The sequence below is a fragment of the Oncorhynchus mykiss genome, chromosome 2 (genome assembly GCF_057628025.1).
Source record: "Oncorhynchus mykiss isolate SJ-2025 chromosome 2, ASM5762802v1, whole genome shotgun sequence".
Lineage (NCBI taxonomy): Eukaryota > Metazoa > Chordata > Actinopteri > Salmoniformes > Salmonidae > Oncorhynchus > Oncorhynchus mykiss.
This window is the reverse complement of record NC_143023.1, coordinates 10,778,606-10,795,608: the sequence shown is the minus strand read 5'-3', so window position 1 is coordinate 10,795,608 and position 17,003 is coordinate 10,778,606. Positions and strand designations below refer to the sequence as shown.

Sequence of the window (17,003 nt, the reverse complement as noted above, 5' to 3'; positions counted from 1 at the left end):
AGGGTGCCATTTGGGACGCAGACCCATGTCTGAAAGCAACGCTTTTCACCACGTCCTCACCAATCAGCCCTAATGCATTCTGAGGGGGCACTATTCCCCGTCTGTCTGTCTGTCTGTTGCTACAACCTGTAGCTAGCAGGTGCTGTGATGCACTCCTGCATGCTGCCTGCCTACAGAGACTGTTACAGGATACCTTTACCTAGCCAAGTGGAATCTGGTTTGTATGTGGAGAGACATGCACATAGAGGAGGCTTTATAAAACCACTTGTGTGTTGTACAAGTGTCACACCAGTTGATGTCGATCTCTAACAGATAGATTCAACAAATAGCAGGATAAATCAACAGGCAGAGATGCTGTTGTCAGTTGCCATGGCTGGACTAGTAGATTACCTTTGGAATCCCGTCAAACAAAACTGTACTGTTACACAATTCTCTGTTCGTGGTCAGTATCAATCACACCATCAACAGCAAACAAGGGATGGACATGGAATTCAGCAGACCCCCTGTCTTTCTGTAAGGCCGTCAGCATAAAGACAAGCCTACTGTACTATTCAGCCGTCTGCCTGCATGGGCCTAAGTGCTGCCCAGGGGAGTGGCAGTCTGACATTAAACTGCAGTGACGGTAGAGGGATGTAGAAAGCCAACAGACCAACCAAGGTGTGAGAGAAACCCAGTACAACTATAGCTGTCTCCTGTGGACTAATGCATTGTGCTGATATAGGATACGTTCCAAATGGCACCCTATTCCCTTAATAGTGCACTACTTTTGACCAGGGACAAATGTACTGTGGTCAAATGTAGTGCCCTATATAGGGAATAGGGTGCCATTTGGGTCGCACACATACTCCTGCTATAGAACAATAACCCAGGAGCTCCTGAGACCCCAGTCTACATGGGCCATCTCATGAAGCAGATTATAATGATTCCTGATAAAAACCTGTGTAGGTCATCTCATGAAGCAGATTATAATGATTCCTGATAAAACCTGTGTAGGCCATCTCATGAAGCAGATTATAATGATTCCTGATAAAAACCTGCGTAGGCCATCTAATGAAACAGATTATAATGATTCCTGATAAAAACCTGTGTAGGCCATCTAATGAAGCAGATTATAATGATTCCTGATAAAAACCTGCGTAGGCCATCTAATGAAACAGATTATAATGATTCCTGATAAAAACCTGCGTAGGCCATCTAATGAAACAGATTATAATGATTCCTGATAAAAACCTGCGTAGGCCATCTAATGAAACAGATTATAATGATTCCTGATAAAAACCTGTGTAGGCCATCTAATGAAGCAGATTATAATGATTCCTGATAAAAACCTGCGTAGGCCATCTAATGAAGCAGATTATAATGATTCCTGATAAAACCTGCGTAGGCCATCTAATGAAGCAGATTATAATGATTCCTGATAAAAACCTGCGTAGGCCATCCAATGAAACAGATTATAATGATTCCTGATAAAAACCTGCGTAGGCCATCTAATGAAACATATTATAATGATTCCTGATAAATTGATTAAATCGGGGCCTGAGCCTCCGTAGAGCAGAATGAATCCCATTGGGAGCTGCATGGGATTTTTGTTCCGGAATATGTTATTTATTGAGTTGATGAACAAGGTCAGGACGAGGTCAAATAAATGAACAAGTTAAGTGCAGCTCAACCATATCGAGAGGGGGGTGGGAGTAGGAAGAGTGACGTATAACAAGTTGACCAGTTACAATGTCATGCATCAATCAAAAAACACATATGATCAGACAGGCTCCCTTTCTCCCCACCTGTCTACTAAGAGTTTCACTCCACCTGAATATAGCAATTCAACAGCTATCCCGCCGCCTGCACAGATCACCATGGTCACGACAGAGACACACAATGTTTTCGTATTTCTGAGGTCATTTACTGCCTCCGTAATGTGAAGTGTATAATGTCTGTCAATAAGTGGCTTACATTTTCAAGTCAAAGCAGCATTTCTAATGGCATTTTTAAATGTATTGTGCATTGACATTATTGGTAGCCGTCAAGTTAACCAATCATGTCCACACATCTGATTACAGAGTACCTTGAACCAGAATGTCAGAAATGTGTGTTATCTTGTCCCTCATTCAGTAAGTGTCAGCAAGTTCACAGCCAAAATTGTAATTTGACTTCCCAGGAAATTGTCTATCCATTTTGAGGTCATAGACCTGATTCTAAATGCAGTCAAGAGAGCTATCGAGTGATAAGGGTTATCTATGAGGAATGAAATGTCTTTTAGCCCCCTCAAAGGGCTACATGGCCTCATCTGATTTATGCTACAGTAGCTGCAGCCACCCAAGTAGCGCTTTCTCTGTCTCTCTCTCTCTCTCTCTCTCTCTCTCTCACTCACTCACTCACTCTCTTTTGCTCCCTCTCTTTCTCCCCATCTCTCTCTCCCTCCCCTCTCTCTCTCCCTCCCCAATTTATCTCTCTTCCCCCTCCTCTCTCCCCCCTCTCTATCCCCCCCTCTCTCTCTTTCTCCCTTTCTCTCTGAGCAGTACAGTAGTAAGGATGATGGTTAAAACACAAGGTCATGTACAGCACTGTTTCCTATAGGATGGTGAAGACATGCTTTACTCTGAGGATTATCTTTCAACTTTTGATTCAAATGCTTGAAGATACACTTTAGGCTAATAAGGTGATATAGTATACATTGTGAAATTTGATACAAACAAATAAAAACAAGTGACTAACAGACAGACAAGAGATTTTGTTAATATTATTCTTTATTATGAAGTGACAATGCCTTGTTGTGTCTTGTGCTTACATCATTTGAATGCTGACTGGAAAAGACATTATCCTCCCTCCAGATATCTCCTGAAATAAGGTTTGTTTAATTCTTTACAGCTGTAAAAATGATTACTCCAAAGGATTATTTACAAAGCCTCTTGCAATAAATTATTATTAATTCATTCTTTATTGGAAATACAAAACAGAGGTCAAGCTAATACGAGTTCTTGTTTTTTCTACCTGAATCTCTAGGTTCATTGTGCTACTTTTTAAGGTGTAAATGAAGTCCTTTGTTACAGACAAATCTGTGGCACACCAATGAGGTTCAAGAAAGGCATCTTGTCCATCAAGCTGAGTGTGGATGCAGTGCAAAGTTTGCCCACCTTAAGTCAAAAGTGGGTTCCAGTGTTTTTCATCCCAAAATAACACCCTATTCCCTATATAGTGCACTAGATTTGGCCACGGCACATAGGGCTCTATATAGAATATAGGGTGCCATTGGGGACCCAGATGGTGTTTGACCTTTGTATGACCTTAATGGGTGCCCTGTAGATTTGGAGACATGTTCTGAGATGCTGGGAGCTGAAGTCCTACAAGCCTACGGTCCTAACACTACTGTTGAAATAAGAGGCAGGCAATGCATGGCGCTAGAGGAAAAGAGGATGTGGTCGTTTTCTTGTTGTTTCACTAACACTACATTGGCATTTCCCTGATGTTGTATTTTTTGTATGACTATAGATGCGTACTGGAGTAAAACATACCTGATTTTAAAAACTGCTATACAGTAGGTAATAGTTCATAATCATTTTCAAAAATACCATGCATTAAGTGATTATTGCTTTATAATTCGTCATGTGGCTTCAACAGAAATATTGCCAACAGATACTATCTAGATTTTGGAGAAGAAGAAAAAAATCATAAGCTTTGTGATACTGGCATAGATTTCATTTTTGCATGCAATAATTTAAAATGGTAGTAAACGAAGAATAAGTGACAACGCTTTGGCCTGTTCATGAGAGGTTGGCAAATTCACACATTAAAGTGCAAATAATAGGTAGTGGTATCAAATAAAAACAGACCAATATGTCAGACATACTATATAAACAAATACATATAAATAGCCTAATGTATAAATAGATAAATAAATAAATACATAAATAAATAGATTAATTAATTAATACAAACATAAATGGCATTTACCTCAACGGAGAGTATGGTCAGTTGCAGCAGTACATTATTATCCAACATTAAAATGTTCGACTTTTGTTTGGAGCAATCCAGTATTGTCATCTTCGTCACATTTCAAAATATATGATTTCATATTTACGCGCGGTGGAAGGTATATTCTATCCACGTGACTGGAGGAGGAAGAGGATTTTTAAGTGCATGCGAAGATCATCAGTAATTCCTTCGGGTGGATTTCAAGGAGAATACAGAAAAATTGTGCTATTATTGTGGTTCCACTGGAAGTTGAGGTGGATTTTAGGAAAGGTTTGGCAGAATTAGTCAACCAAAAATATAATGTTTTTGTCTGCACTTTTAATGTGGACGTCATGGAGAGTCATCGAGATCAGGACTCAAGGGCGAGAACGCGCCTTTGAAGCACGCGGACTCGTAGTGCTTATTCAGGTAGGACTTGAGAGCGAAGGTCTTGTCGCACCGTTTGCATTTGAAATGCTTGAAAGCGGAGTGAGTCTGCATATGCGCACGCAGGTTGGAGCGGTCGGCGAACGCTTTTCCGCAGTGTGCGCACCCAAAGGGCTTCTCACCCGTGTGTGACCTCATGTGGCCCTGCAGTAGCCAAGGTCTGCTGAAAGCTTTGCCACAGATGTCACACTTGTGCTTGAGGTCATGGGTGAGCAGGTGCATGGCCATTGCTGGCATGGACACGTACACTTTCCCACAGGTTGCGCACTTCTTGGCCATCTTGCTGTCCAGGCTCCGGTGGGTCTGCTTATGCCTACTCAGGTTGGAAGACGTGGCGTAGGTCTTCCCACATTCGTTGCATGTGTGACGCTGTATGCTCCTGCTGCTGGGGCTGCTGATTACTTTCCTCCGTGACCTTCCGTCCGTGATGTAAAACGCGTCCACCGTGTAGCAATCACTCACCGCGGTGTCCCCATTGATGTAGCCGGAGGTGACGTCCGACTGCGGACTGTCAGGCTGGTCTGAGTCTGGGGCGCCGTAGACGCTGTGGATTCCATCGTAGAGTGGCTCCGGAGAGGGAACTTTAATGGCACCGTCGCTTTCTCCATCGTAGACAGACGGGCTGATGTAGTCACTAATGTACCCTGGTGTGAAAAATAACAAGATGTTAATTCAATTACTCATTGTCGCGCGGGGATTCTTCAAGTGGGAACAATCTGCTTAATAGATACAACAAGCTACAGGCAGCACTTCTCCACTTGAAATCCGCTACAGCACGTTGTCACCAAAGCCTATGCGTCCTATGCAGTTTATTAAGCTTTAGGCGAGTCTAAAACGTTTTTATTTATCTGGAAGCACGACCTTTTTATACGTTAACCTATAGTTGCCAATTACACACAGTGAGAATAAACATAATTTAACAACATAACCTACTGAGATGATGAGGCAACATTATACAGCCGATCTGAAGCGATGGATAGGCTAGTTTACACATCATCATGAAATATGATTCAGCCTTCTGACTGACATAATGTCTAAATAATAGGGCTATACACCCGTGTTCCAAGGCATAACGGGTAATATAGGTGCAATGCAATCTCTTGTGTACATGCTGGTACCTAAGTGCAGATATATGATGCACACTTGTGGGTTGTGGAGAAGTTTTGCGTCAGCAACACAAGCATCATTCCTCCCCATGTTCCGAGTAGGCTAGGTGTGATAGGCTATTTCCACATTCAATTGGTTTGTTTCAAAAACATACAGGGTAGAATTAGCCTACAAATGTATAGGTAGGTGTGTTTGTCAAAACTAATATAACAATGGAATCAGATTGAGTCATGAATGCAGCACAAAAACGTGCAAACGTGACAAAAAAAGACACCATGTATAATAAGCAAAATATACATATAACATAATCAACATTCCGAATTATAAATAATGTTTATATTTACCTTTATCGTGAATCCGTAGACTGACGTCGGTCCTGGATCGTCCATAAGAACTCTCAAAATCACTGGATGAAAAATCATCAAGCTTCACCTTTTTAACCAGGAAAGACCTTGGCATGTTTCTGGTGTTGCACCGAAACAACAACCGTCCAGGGCAGGGTTACTGTCCTCATGCAACGCCAATGTAGAGCTGGATATTTAAGGCTGAGCTTTTGGATGCCTGGCTGCGTAGAGTATCAGACACCCAGTCAGTCAAACAAACCCCCAGCCAACCCGTAGTGCTTAGGTTTCTCTGTTCTACCTGCAACGCCGTGTCTTGCGAAGGGAAGAAATGCAACTTCAGCACTGGATAGCTCCCTCTCAGAGGCTCGCGTACGACGGAGGAGCGAGCTGAACGCACCCTGCAGAGTGCGCCTCTTTCTCCCGCGTGCCAATAGAGGATAAATGCAAAACACACGAGAGAATCTGCTGTACTGTAAGAGTGCAACAAAAAAATGGGTAACACTTGTCAGCGTTATTTATTTCTTTCCAATTATTTACAACTCTGATTGGTAGCCTATTTACATTTGGCTGAAAAATAATAATGTCAGTTGATGGACCATCACCGCTCCACTTCTCTCTCTCTCTCTCTCTCTCTCTCTCTCTCTCTCTAGCTCTCTCTCTATCTCTTTCTCACTGTTGCTGCAGCCTCTCTCTATGTTCTGTGCTTGGTGTCTGGAGACAGTTGATCAGCTGTTGGGATTTATACGGCGCTGCGATCAGGTGGGAGATGGAAATGGAAGTGCTTAATTTAATCCATCAGAAATCTCTGGGGAGCAACATTGGGATAGAATGATTTATATAGGCGGCTTCTCGTCTCCACATCTCATTTTATTTTTAAGGAGCTCACCACCATGTTCTTTGGAGATAAGAATGGAAATGTTTGTTTTATTTTAAGTCTTTCTGTATCAGTTGAAACTAGGCTTACATCGCACCTGCTTACATGCAACGCGTTACATTTTATTCAGCACTTTCTCACGGTTTTGAATGGAGATTCTTTCCAGCTTTGCAATGCGTTGCACATTCTCCTGCAATTTTATGATGACATATCATTTCTTTGAAGAATTGTAACTATTGTTCACCCCGTAATTACCATACCGCGTATAGCCTACAGGCTTCTGGTCTCTACGAAATCAACTGTTAGACAATTAATAATGTATCTCTTGTCATGTTCATACGATCATTATGGGTTCATGGTTCACTCTAATACTAAATATCCCTGGTGCTTTCATTCCGAATTTGCATTGTGACACAGCAACACCACTAACCAATAAAGCAACAAAAAAATGACACATGGTTTGTGATATGCACATCGCAAATACATGACATTATTCAGGCAATCACACCGGTTTACTGGAAGGATGTAGTCTCCTTATCCATCCATTAAATATTTGTGTATGTTAGATAGAATTAATATGTTAGATGTCATGCCCATACGCATCTACTGCATATATGTCTACTGTATTTAAGTAACCTAACTAAACCTACACCTAACTAAACCTAAACCTAACTAAACTTAACTTAACCTAAACCTAACTACAGCCTACTTCCCTAAAGGTTGCACCTGTGTGTTTGTCAGGACTTGCATGATGTCCTACTTTGTAGAGCTGGGCAGTTTAAGGATCCGTCTAGTATTGTTCAACATCTGGTTTCACTAATCAAAAAGAAACACATGAGCAGTTGCCTTCAGAGGCTCGAGGATGTCCAATTAAAGAGTACATTCACCAGCTGCACTGCAGACATCACTACCTGTAGGCGTTTAGGTCCATGTGTAGATTCCACGCTAGACAGGATGCTCTTTGAAGCTCACCTGCTTGTTGTACTGTGATTCCACACGTAATCATCAGGACATTTTCTAGGATTCTATCAGTGCAAAGTTCAGATCTATACTACAGGCTACATGACACCACTGGTGACTTGTGTGCTGAAACGTATGCTGTACAGCTCTGGCAGCTCACCTCTGGTACTGCTACTGTAAGCTCCTCTAAACTCTTAAACAATATATCACTTCAATCCTGTTTAGGGATTTGTTGTTGACAGATGAATTGTTCGTTTTAATTGACACCGTCAGGTGAGGTAACATGTGAAGGTGACAGTCAGCCAGGCCTAGCAGTGGAGTGGAGGCTGAGGTGGCGGGGATGGTGACGGTGCCCAGCTGGTGCCTGTGTGTGTGTGTGATGGCAGAAGGCAGGAGAGGGGCTAGGAAAGGGACTAGGCAGGCAGGCTCTGCAGCTGCTGCTGCTTCCCCAGTACACACACTGCCTGCAAGCAGATGGAGAATGTCCTGTCACAGAGAGAGAGAGAGAGGCTGAGGGGGGACAGAGGCCTGTGGGGAGGAGAGGAGGATGAGGATTAGGGTTACAGGAGGAGAGAAGAGGAGAGGAAGAGAGAGGAGAGGTGAAGTGAGGAAGGGAGGGGGAGAAGAAGTGATGAAGGGAGAAGAGATGAAGGAAGTGGAGTAGAGAGGTGAGGAAAGGGAGGGGAGAAGAAGAGAGGAGCGGAAGGGAGAGGAGAGGAAGGGAGAGGAGAGAAGACGTGAGGAAGTGAGTGGTAGAGAAGAGAGGAAGGGAGAGGAGAGGTGAAATGAGGAATGGGGGAGAAGAAGGGAGAGGAGAGGTGAAGTGAGGAAGGGAGGGGGGAAGAAGGGAGTGGAGAGGAAGGGAGAGGAGAGGTGAAATGAGGAGGGGGGAAGAAGGGAAAGGAGAGGAAGGGAGAGGGGAGGAGAGGATGAGAGAGGAGAGGTGAAGTGAGGAAGGGAGGGGGAGAAGAAGAGAGAGGAGAGGAAGGGAGCGGAGAGGTAGGGAGTGGGAGAGAGGAGAAGAAGGGAGAGGAGAGGTGAAGTGAGGAAGGGAGGGGGAGAAGAAGGGAGAGGATAGTTAGGGAGTGGGAGAGAGGAGAAGAAGGGAGAGGGGGAGAGTAGAGGAAGGGAGGGGAGAAGAAGGGAGAGGAGAGGAAGGGAGAGGAGAGGTAGGGAGTGGGAGAGAGGAGAAGAAGGGAGAGGAGAGGAAGGGAGTGGAGAGGTAGGGAGTGGGAGAGAGGAGAAGAAGGGAGAGGAGAGGTGAAGTGAGGAAGGGAGGGGGAGAAGAAGGGAGAGGAGAGGTAGGGAGTGGGAGAGAGGAGAAGAAGGGAGAGGGGGAGAGTAGAGGAAGGGAGGGGAGAAGAAGGGAGAGGAGAGGAAGGGAGAGGAGAGGTAGGGAGTGGGAGAGAGGAGAAGAAGGGAGAGGAGAGGTGAAGTGAGGAAGGGAGGGGGAGAAGAAGGGAGAGGAGAGGTAGGGAGTGGGAGAGAGGAGAAGAAGGGAGAGGGGGAGAGTAGAGGAAGGGAGGGGAGAAGAAGGGAAAGGAGAGGGAGAAAAGGAGCATTTACCTTAGTTGGAGTTTGTTTTTGTTTTGTAAAAACATACTTCTCTAGAGAGTCCTAGCCCTTTGATCCATTGGAAATAATTGGTGTCACACCGTTTAACCCAAAGAAACCATCTCATCAGAAAGCAAGACAAAGAGCATTTAAAGCTTTGTCTTTCCTTTAAATAACTTTAATTAAAGCTGTTACACAGTTTACAGATCTATATGAAATGTCACCAATCCAATTAAATGAAGTTAAATTCAATACAACTTTATTTATCCCCTCAGGGGCAATTAAGAAAGGCAAGTCTGTTTTACAAGTATCAAATCACACAGTCTTCCGCATAGAGAATACCTACACAACAGACATCACATTTCCCAGTCACTTTATAATCTCCATCCCTGACTAAACAGACTAAAGCATCCTGAAAATGAAACCGCACGCAAAAGACAAGGAACAGTACGGCGGAAAACAGCTTTAATTGATGAAATAGTGAGCTTTTTTTCAGCCCCCCGTAAGAAAGCAACAGCCGGCATTACTCAAAGATGAAGGAGAATGCTGTATATTGTCCCTCAGCCTGCTGTCGCAATAACACCAAATATTGCTGAGGCCTCTTCTCATCAAGCACCTCAGCATATATATATAGACAGAAATGCTGGACTGGGAGAGAAAAATCTACCCACTTCCCCCCTCCTTTTTTCTGATGACTCCAAGTGAAATATAATGCAGACCGCATTTGCAAACTCCCGGATAAAATGTCCCAGATTTGACAAAAGCGAAGTGGGGGGGTGGGCACACACTTACGGTGCACTGGAAGATTGAGAACACTGTGTAAGCACACACACACACACACACACACACACACACACACACACACGCAACCACACAAACACACATACATGCACACACTCACAAACACACACATCTCTCTGTTGAATGTGGTCATTTGCAATTGTGATAAACTGAGTGTGAGGAAGGGCTGTGAGGGATGGCAAGGGATGCTGGGTAATTAGTAGAGCCGCCCCGGTGTTTCCAGCAATGAACAATCTGAGGCAGGATCACGCTGTGTCTGGGAGGACCTGAGGGGGAACAGGCCTCCAGCGTGTTCTCTTACACTGCGTGTAGAGTCCTAAGTGTGGTCTGATGCCATCTGCTGCCGACCGCTGCTGTGTGACAATAGATCATCCCAAACTCCTGGGTAATTGTGTGAATCCCAGAGATTGCATTTATATAGACGCCCAAGCAGACGAATTGCTGCCATGTGTCAGTCTAATATATGACCCCCTAAGAAATACAGTTTTGATCATTTTGAAAGAGATGGGGGAAAAGATGAGCAAAAATCATTAGCTTCAACAGACAGCCCAAACATTGATGTGTCACATGTGATAAAATGATACATATTTCTCTGGTCCCTGGCCTGGCCTCTGCTGTGCAGTCAGAGCCAAGTGGGAGTGGGAGCAGTATGGTCCTGGTCATATCATTATTATCTGCAGTATGGGCCCAGTCCTAGTCATATCATTATTATCTGTGGTATGGGCCCAGTCCTAGTCATATCATTATTATCTGCGGTATGGGCCCAGTCCTAGTCATATCATTATTATCTGTGGTATGTGCCCAGTCCTAGTCATATCATTATTATCTGTGGCATGGGCCCAGTCCTGGTCATATCATTATTATCTGCAGTATGGGCCCAGTCCTGGTCATATCATTATTATCTGCAGTATGGGCCCAGTCCTAGTCATAACATTATTATCTGCAGAATGGGCCCAGTCCTAGTCATATCATTATTATCTGCAGTATGGGCCCAGTCCTGGTCATGTCATTATTATCTGCGGTATGGGCCCAGTCCTGGTCATATCATTATTATCTGTGGTATGGGCCCAGTCCTGGTCATGTCATTATTATCTGCGGTATGGGCCCAGTCCTAGTCATATCATTATTATCTGCAGTATGGGCCCAGTCCTGGTCATATCATTATTATCTGCAGTATGGGCCCAGTCCTGGTCATATCATTATTATCTGTGGTATGGGCCCAGTCCTGGTCATATCATTATTATCTGTGGTATGGGCCCAGTCCTGGTCATATCATTATTATCTGTGGTATGGGCCCAGTCCTAGTCATATCATTATTATCTATGGTATGGGCCCAGTCCTAGTCATAGCATTATTATCTGCAGTATGGGCCCAGTCCTGGTCATATCATTATTATCTGCGGTATGGGCCCAGTCCTGGTCATATCATTATTATCTGTGGTATGGGCCCAGTCCTGGTCATATCATTATTATCTGTGGTATGGGCCCAGTCCTAGTCATATCATTATTATCTGCAGTATGGGCCCAGTCCTGGTCATACCATTATTATCTGCGGTATGGGCCCAGTCCTGGTCATATCATTATTGTTATTATCATTATTATTATTATGTCTTCAACTGAAAGGGCATTTACGTTTGAGTCATTTAGCAGATGCTCTTATCCAGAGTGACTTACAGGAGCAATTAGGTTTAAGTGCCTTGCTCAACGGTACATCGACAGATTTTTCACCTAGTCAGGGATTCAAACCAGTAACATTTCGGTTACTGGTCCAACGCTCTTAACCGCTAGGCTACCTGCCCCCCTGTGTACCAGCTCTCCTTGCTCTACCTGCTACTGGTTATGATGTTATAACACATTTAACATTTACATTAGAGTCATTTAGCAGATGCTCTTATCCAGAGTGACTTACAGGAGCAATTAGGTTTAAGTGCCTTGCTCAACGGTACATTGACAGATTTTTCACCTAGTCGGCTCTGGAATTCAAACCAGGAACATTTCAGTTACTGGACGCTCTTAACCGCTAGTCTACTTGCCGCCCCAAGGAGCATCTGAATGGATGGATGTGGTAGGACATTGTATGTAGGGTTTTCACACACACACACACACACGCACACACGCACACGCGCACACGCACACGCACACACACACACGCACACGCACACGCACACGCACACACACACACACACGAACACATACACACACACACACACACACACACACACACACACACACACACACACACACACACACACACACACACACACACACACACACACACAATGCAACTGTGTGTTGTTTGCCCTGAGGCATCTCTGTTGAGCGCCATCCAGCAGAATGCTGTTGTCTCTGTGAGGTACGTTACACTGTGGGTCGTATGTACTGTAGACATCAACTGAACACCACAATCATACCCATTTCACTGCTGTTATTGCAACGGACATACCTGAAGCTTACCCCCATAGGAGCATTAGCTGAGACGAAAGTAAGGAAGGTTGTATTTGTTAGAGATATTAAAGTTGATTGATGGCCTGTTTTCTAATGGCACATTGTATATCAACTATACATAGAACTTCTGAGACTCCTTGAGTCCTGTACTGACCATGAACCTTCCATATGGCTGCTTTTAATGGACCAATAACATTTTATATTATAAAGACAGAAGAGGAGTTTCTCAGCCTTAACCTTTGGTCTGATTTGCAGTTCTTGCAACTATTTTTAATGTGACCGTAAGGAGTAAGGAGTTGTCTTTCAGTCTCAGCCTATGATTTGTAACGTACCAGAACATTAAGATCAGTTGTGCCCTACTGTAAAAGGCTGTCTCTGTACTCTGTTCACTGTCGTACTTAAGTGTATGACTACGTCTCAAATGGCACAACAAAAAGTACAAAGTAGTGCACTATATAGGGAATAGGGCTCTGGTCTAAAGTAGTGCACTATATAGGGAATAGGGCTCTGGTCTAAAGTAGTGCACTATATAGGGAATAGGGATCTGGTCTAAAGTAGTGCACTATATAGGGAATAGGGATCTGGTCTAAAGTAGTGCACTATATAGGGAATAGGGCTCTGGTCTAAAGTAGTGCACTATATAGGGAATAGGGCTCTGGTCTATAGTAGTACCACTATATAGGGAATAGGGCTCTGGTCTATAGTAGTACCACTATATAGGGAATAGGGCTCTGGTCTAAAGTAGTGCACTATATAGGGAATAGGGCTCTGGTCTAAAGTAGTGCACTATATAGGGAGAATAGGGCTCTGGTCTAAAGTAGTGCACTACATAGGGAATAGGGTCCCACGCGGGTCGTATATGTCACGTTCTGACCATAGTTCTTGTGTGTTTTACTTGTTTTAGTGTTGGTCAGGACGTGAGCTGGGTGGGCATTCTATGTTGTGTGTCTGATTTGTCTATTTCTATGTTTGGCCTGATATGGTTCTCAATCAGAGGCAGGTGTTAGTCATTGTCTCTGATTGGGAACCATATTTAGGTAGCCTGTTTTGTGTTGGGTTTTGTGGGTGGTTGTTTCCTGTCTTTGTGTTTGGCACCAGATAGGACTGTTTGGGTTTTTGCCACATTTGTTATTTTGTATTTGTGTTCATGTTTAGTTTTCTTATTAAAAAACATGAACTCTAACCACGCGGCATTTTGGTCCTCCTCTCCTTCGACGGAAGATAGCCATTATAGTATATGTGTTTTACCCTTGGAAATAGAAGTGGAAGAGCCTCTCTATAATGTTGTTGCTATGACACCCTAGGTTGTCACACCCTGATCAGTTTCACCTGTCCTTGTGATTGTCTCCACCCCCTCCAGGTGTCGCTTATTTTCCCTGGTGTATTTATCAGTTTCCTGTCTCTCTGTGCCAGTTTGCCTTGTATGTTTTTCAAGTCAACCAGTGTTTTTCCCGAACTCCTGCTTCTATTCTCTTTTGCAAGTCCTCCCAGTTTTTGACCCTTGCCTGTTTTCTGGACTCCGTACCCACCTGCCTGACTTTCTGCCTGCCCTGACCTCGAGCCCGCCTGACCAGCCTGCCTGCCCTGACCTCGAGCCTGCCTGACCAGTCTGCCTGCCCTGACCTCGAGCCTGCCTGACCAGTCTGCCTGCCCTGACCTCGAGCCTGCCTGACCAGTCTGCCTGACCTGACCTCGAGCCTGCCTGACCAGTCTGCCTGACCTGACCTCGAGCCTGCTGACCAGTCTGCCTGCCCTGACCTCGAGCCTGCTGACCAGTCTGCCTGCCCTGACCTCGAGCCTGCTGACCAGTCTGCCTGCCCTGACCTCGAGCCTGCCTGACCAGTCTGCCTGCCCTGACCTCGAGCCTGCTGACCAGTCTGCCTACCCTGACCTCGAGCCTGCTGACCAGTCTGCCTGATCTGACCTCAAGCCTGCCTGCCACTCTGTACCTCCTGGATTCTGAATTGGTTTTGACTTTTTTCCTGTCCACGACCATTCTTGGATTGTTTAATAAATATAAAGACTCACACCATCTGTCTCCCGTGTCTGCATCTGGGTCTCGCCTTGTGCCCTTAAATAGGTGAAAGAACATCAATCTACTGGTGGCTTGCACCTGTATTTGGGAATGAACATGTATATTTCTACTTTCTCAGTTGATAAAAAAGATGTTTATTGTTTTGTTCATGAGACCAGCTCAGCTCGGAGACTCACAAAGCCCAGGAGAAGAGCTGGACAAATTGCTGTAATGCTGCAGGGTTTCAAAGCTATAATTTGTAAAGGATTCGGCAACCTGCAGTTTTTAAATTGGCTGTCGCTGTTATGGCATATGCATACAGGAACTGAAGTAAAAATGATAGATGTGTAATGGCTGTGTAAATATTCTATTTTATTTTGTGCTTTAAACATCCATGATATGTTATTACCTGACAGAAAAACAAGTGTGAGGAACGTCTATCAAGTAAAAATGGTATGAACTGTACTAATGGGGATTGCATTGTCTCAGTGAAAACATATTTTATCAGCAGAGACTAGACACTTTACTGAACATGTTATTTTGCAGAATATACCAATGAAAAGGTTGTACAGTCACTTCAGATGTCCCCTTTAAACATGGAAGTAAATAGCCTTGGCTCATAGGAGCAGAACTCCTGTTTCTGTAGTGATGTACCAGTACACCTGATGGACAGGACACTAGTCTATCTCCTGTTTCTGTAGTGATGTACCAGTACACCTGATGGACAGGACACTAGTCTATCTCCTGTTTCTGTAGTGATGTACCAGTACACCTGATGGACAGGACACTAGTCTATCTCCTGTTTCTGTAGTGAAGCAGCTTGATGTACCAGTACACTTCCTGGACAGGACACTAGTCTATCTCCTGTTTCTGTTGTGAGGCAGCTTGATGTACCAGTACACTTCCTGGACAGGACACTAGTCTATCTCCTGTTTCTGTAGTGAGGCAGCTTGATGTACCAGTACACTTCCTGGACAGGACACTAGTCTATCTCCTGTTTCTGTAGTGAAGCAGCTTGATGTACCAGTACACTTCCTGGACAGGACACTAGTCTATCTCCTGTTTCTGTAGTGAGGCAGCTTGATGTACCAGTACACCTCCTGGACAGGACACTAGTCTATCTCCTGTTTCTGTAGTGAGGCAACTTGATGTACCAGTACACTTCCTGGACAGGACACTAGTCTATCTCCTGTTTCTGTAGTGAGGCAGCTTGATGTACCAGGACACTTCCTGGACAGGACACTAGTCTATCTCCTGTTTCTGTAGTGAGGCAGCTTGATGTACCAGGACACCTCCTGGACAGGACACTAGTCTATCTCCTGTTTCTGTAGTGAGGCAGCTTGATGTACCAGGACACCTCCTGGACAGGACACTAGTCTATCTCCTGTTTCTGTAGTGAGGCAGCTTGATGTACCAGGACACCTCCTGGACAGGACACTAGTCTATCTCCTGTTTCTGTAGTGAGGCAGCTTGATGTACCAGTACACCTCCTGGACAGGACACTTGTCTAGTGCAGGGCCGGACCACCAATCTATCTCCTTAATGCTGAGTACCAAGGAGAGATGCATTGGGTCCCAATTTTACAGTCAAACACACAACCTTCCAATCTCAGGGTGGACTCTAACCACAAGACCACGGAGTTGGTTATTTAAATATATGGGGCAACACAAAACGCAAAGAGTTATCCAAGGGGTGTATTGATGATCAATGTCCATTTTTGGATTACATTTACCAGAAACTACCATAACCACTGCAAGTGGTTGTGCAACAGCTAACCCAGTCTATAAGGTGAAAACATGAAGTCAACATCAAGGGTATTTTCTTTCCAACCAACACGCTCACTCAAAAAGCCTTCCTCTCTCTCTCTGTGGGATTCTCCTGACCCTTTGACCCCAGCCTTGACCATTTGGCCTTCCTGTCTGCAGCTTCCTGGGGACCAGAGGGCCAGTTGGCTCAGCCCGCTGCCCATGTGTCGGGTCCAGCTTGGCCTTTCTCTCCTCTCCTGCCTGGCTGCCTGGAGCCTTTTAGTGCCACACTTGGCCTCTCATGAGAAAATCACCTAGCTGGCCTAACTATCCGTGTGATCAGCCTGTGACTGTGGATTCGTCTCAAATGGCACCCTATTCCCTATGGGCCCAGGTCAAAAGTAGTGACCTTTAAAGGGAATTAAGCGTGCCATTTGGGACAGTCACACAAGCCTCGGGACTGCATGGGGACTGGGGGAAAACATGAATCTTATTTGTCCTAAGTTTTCCCAGAGGAGCTGTGGCGTTCGGGCGTTCGGTCCACCGATAGACCGTTACTGCCACCAGACGCCCGTTATCTCACGACCCAGACCCAGCCAGTCTGGGAACCTAATTAGATGTGAACCTTAATATATGACTCCCAAATGGCCCCTATTTCCTACATAGTGTACTCCTTTTGACCAGGCCCCAAAAGCCACATTATGCAAATGTTGTTAGATTTGTGTCTATTTAGTTTTCAATCCACTCTATAATTTTATTTAC

General features: G+C 44.6%; 1 protein-coding gene across 1 annotated transcript; it reads right to left on the bottom strand.

Annotated features, from left to right (window-relative positions):
* Positions 1 to 2,729: 2,729 nt before the first annotated feature.
* Positions 2,730 to 6,434, bottom strand: LOC149984836 (transcriptional repressor scratch 1-like). Its single transcript, XM_090216449.1, has 2 exons — positions 5,850 to 6,434; positions 2,730 to 5,042 (listed from the first exon to the last, which is right to left on the bottom strand). The coding sequence occupies exons 1-2, from the start codon at positions 5,962 to 5,964 to the stop codon at positions 4,303 to 4,305; spliced, it is 855 nt and encodes a 284-aa protein (XP_090072575.1). The 5' UTR covers positions 5,965 to 6,434; the 3' UTR covers positions 2,730 to 4,302.
* Positions 6,435 to 17,003: the final 10,569 nt, after the last annotated feature.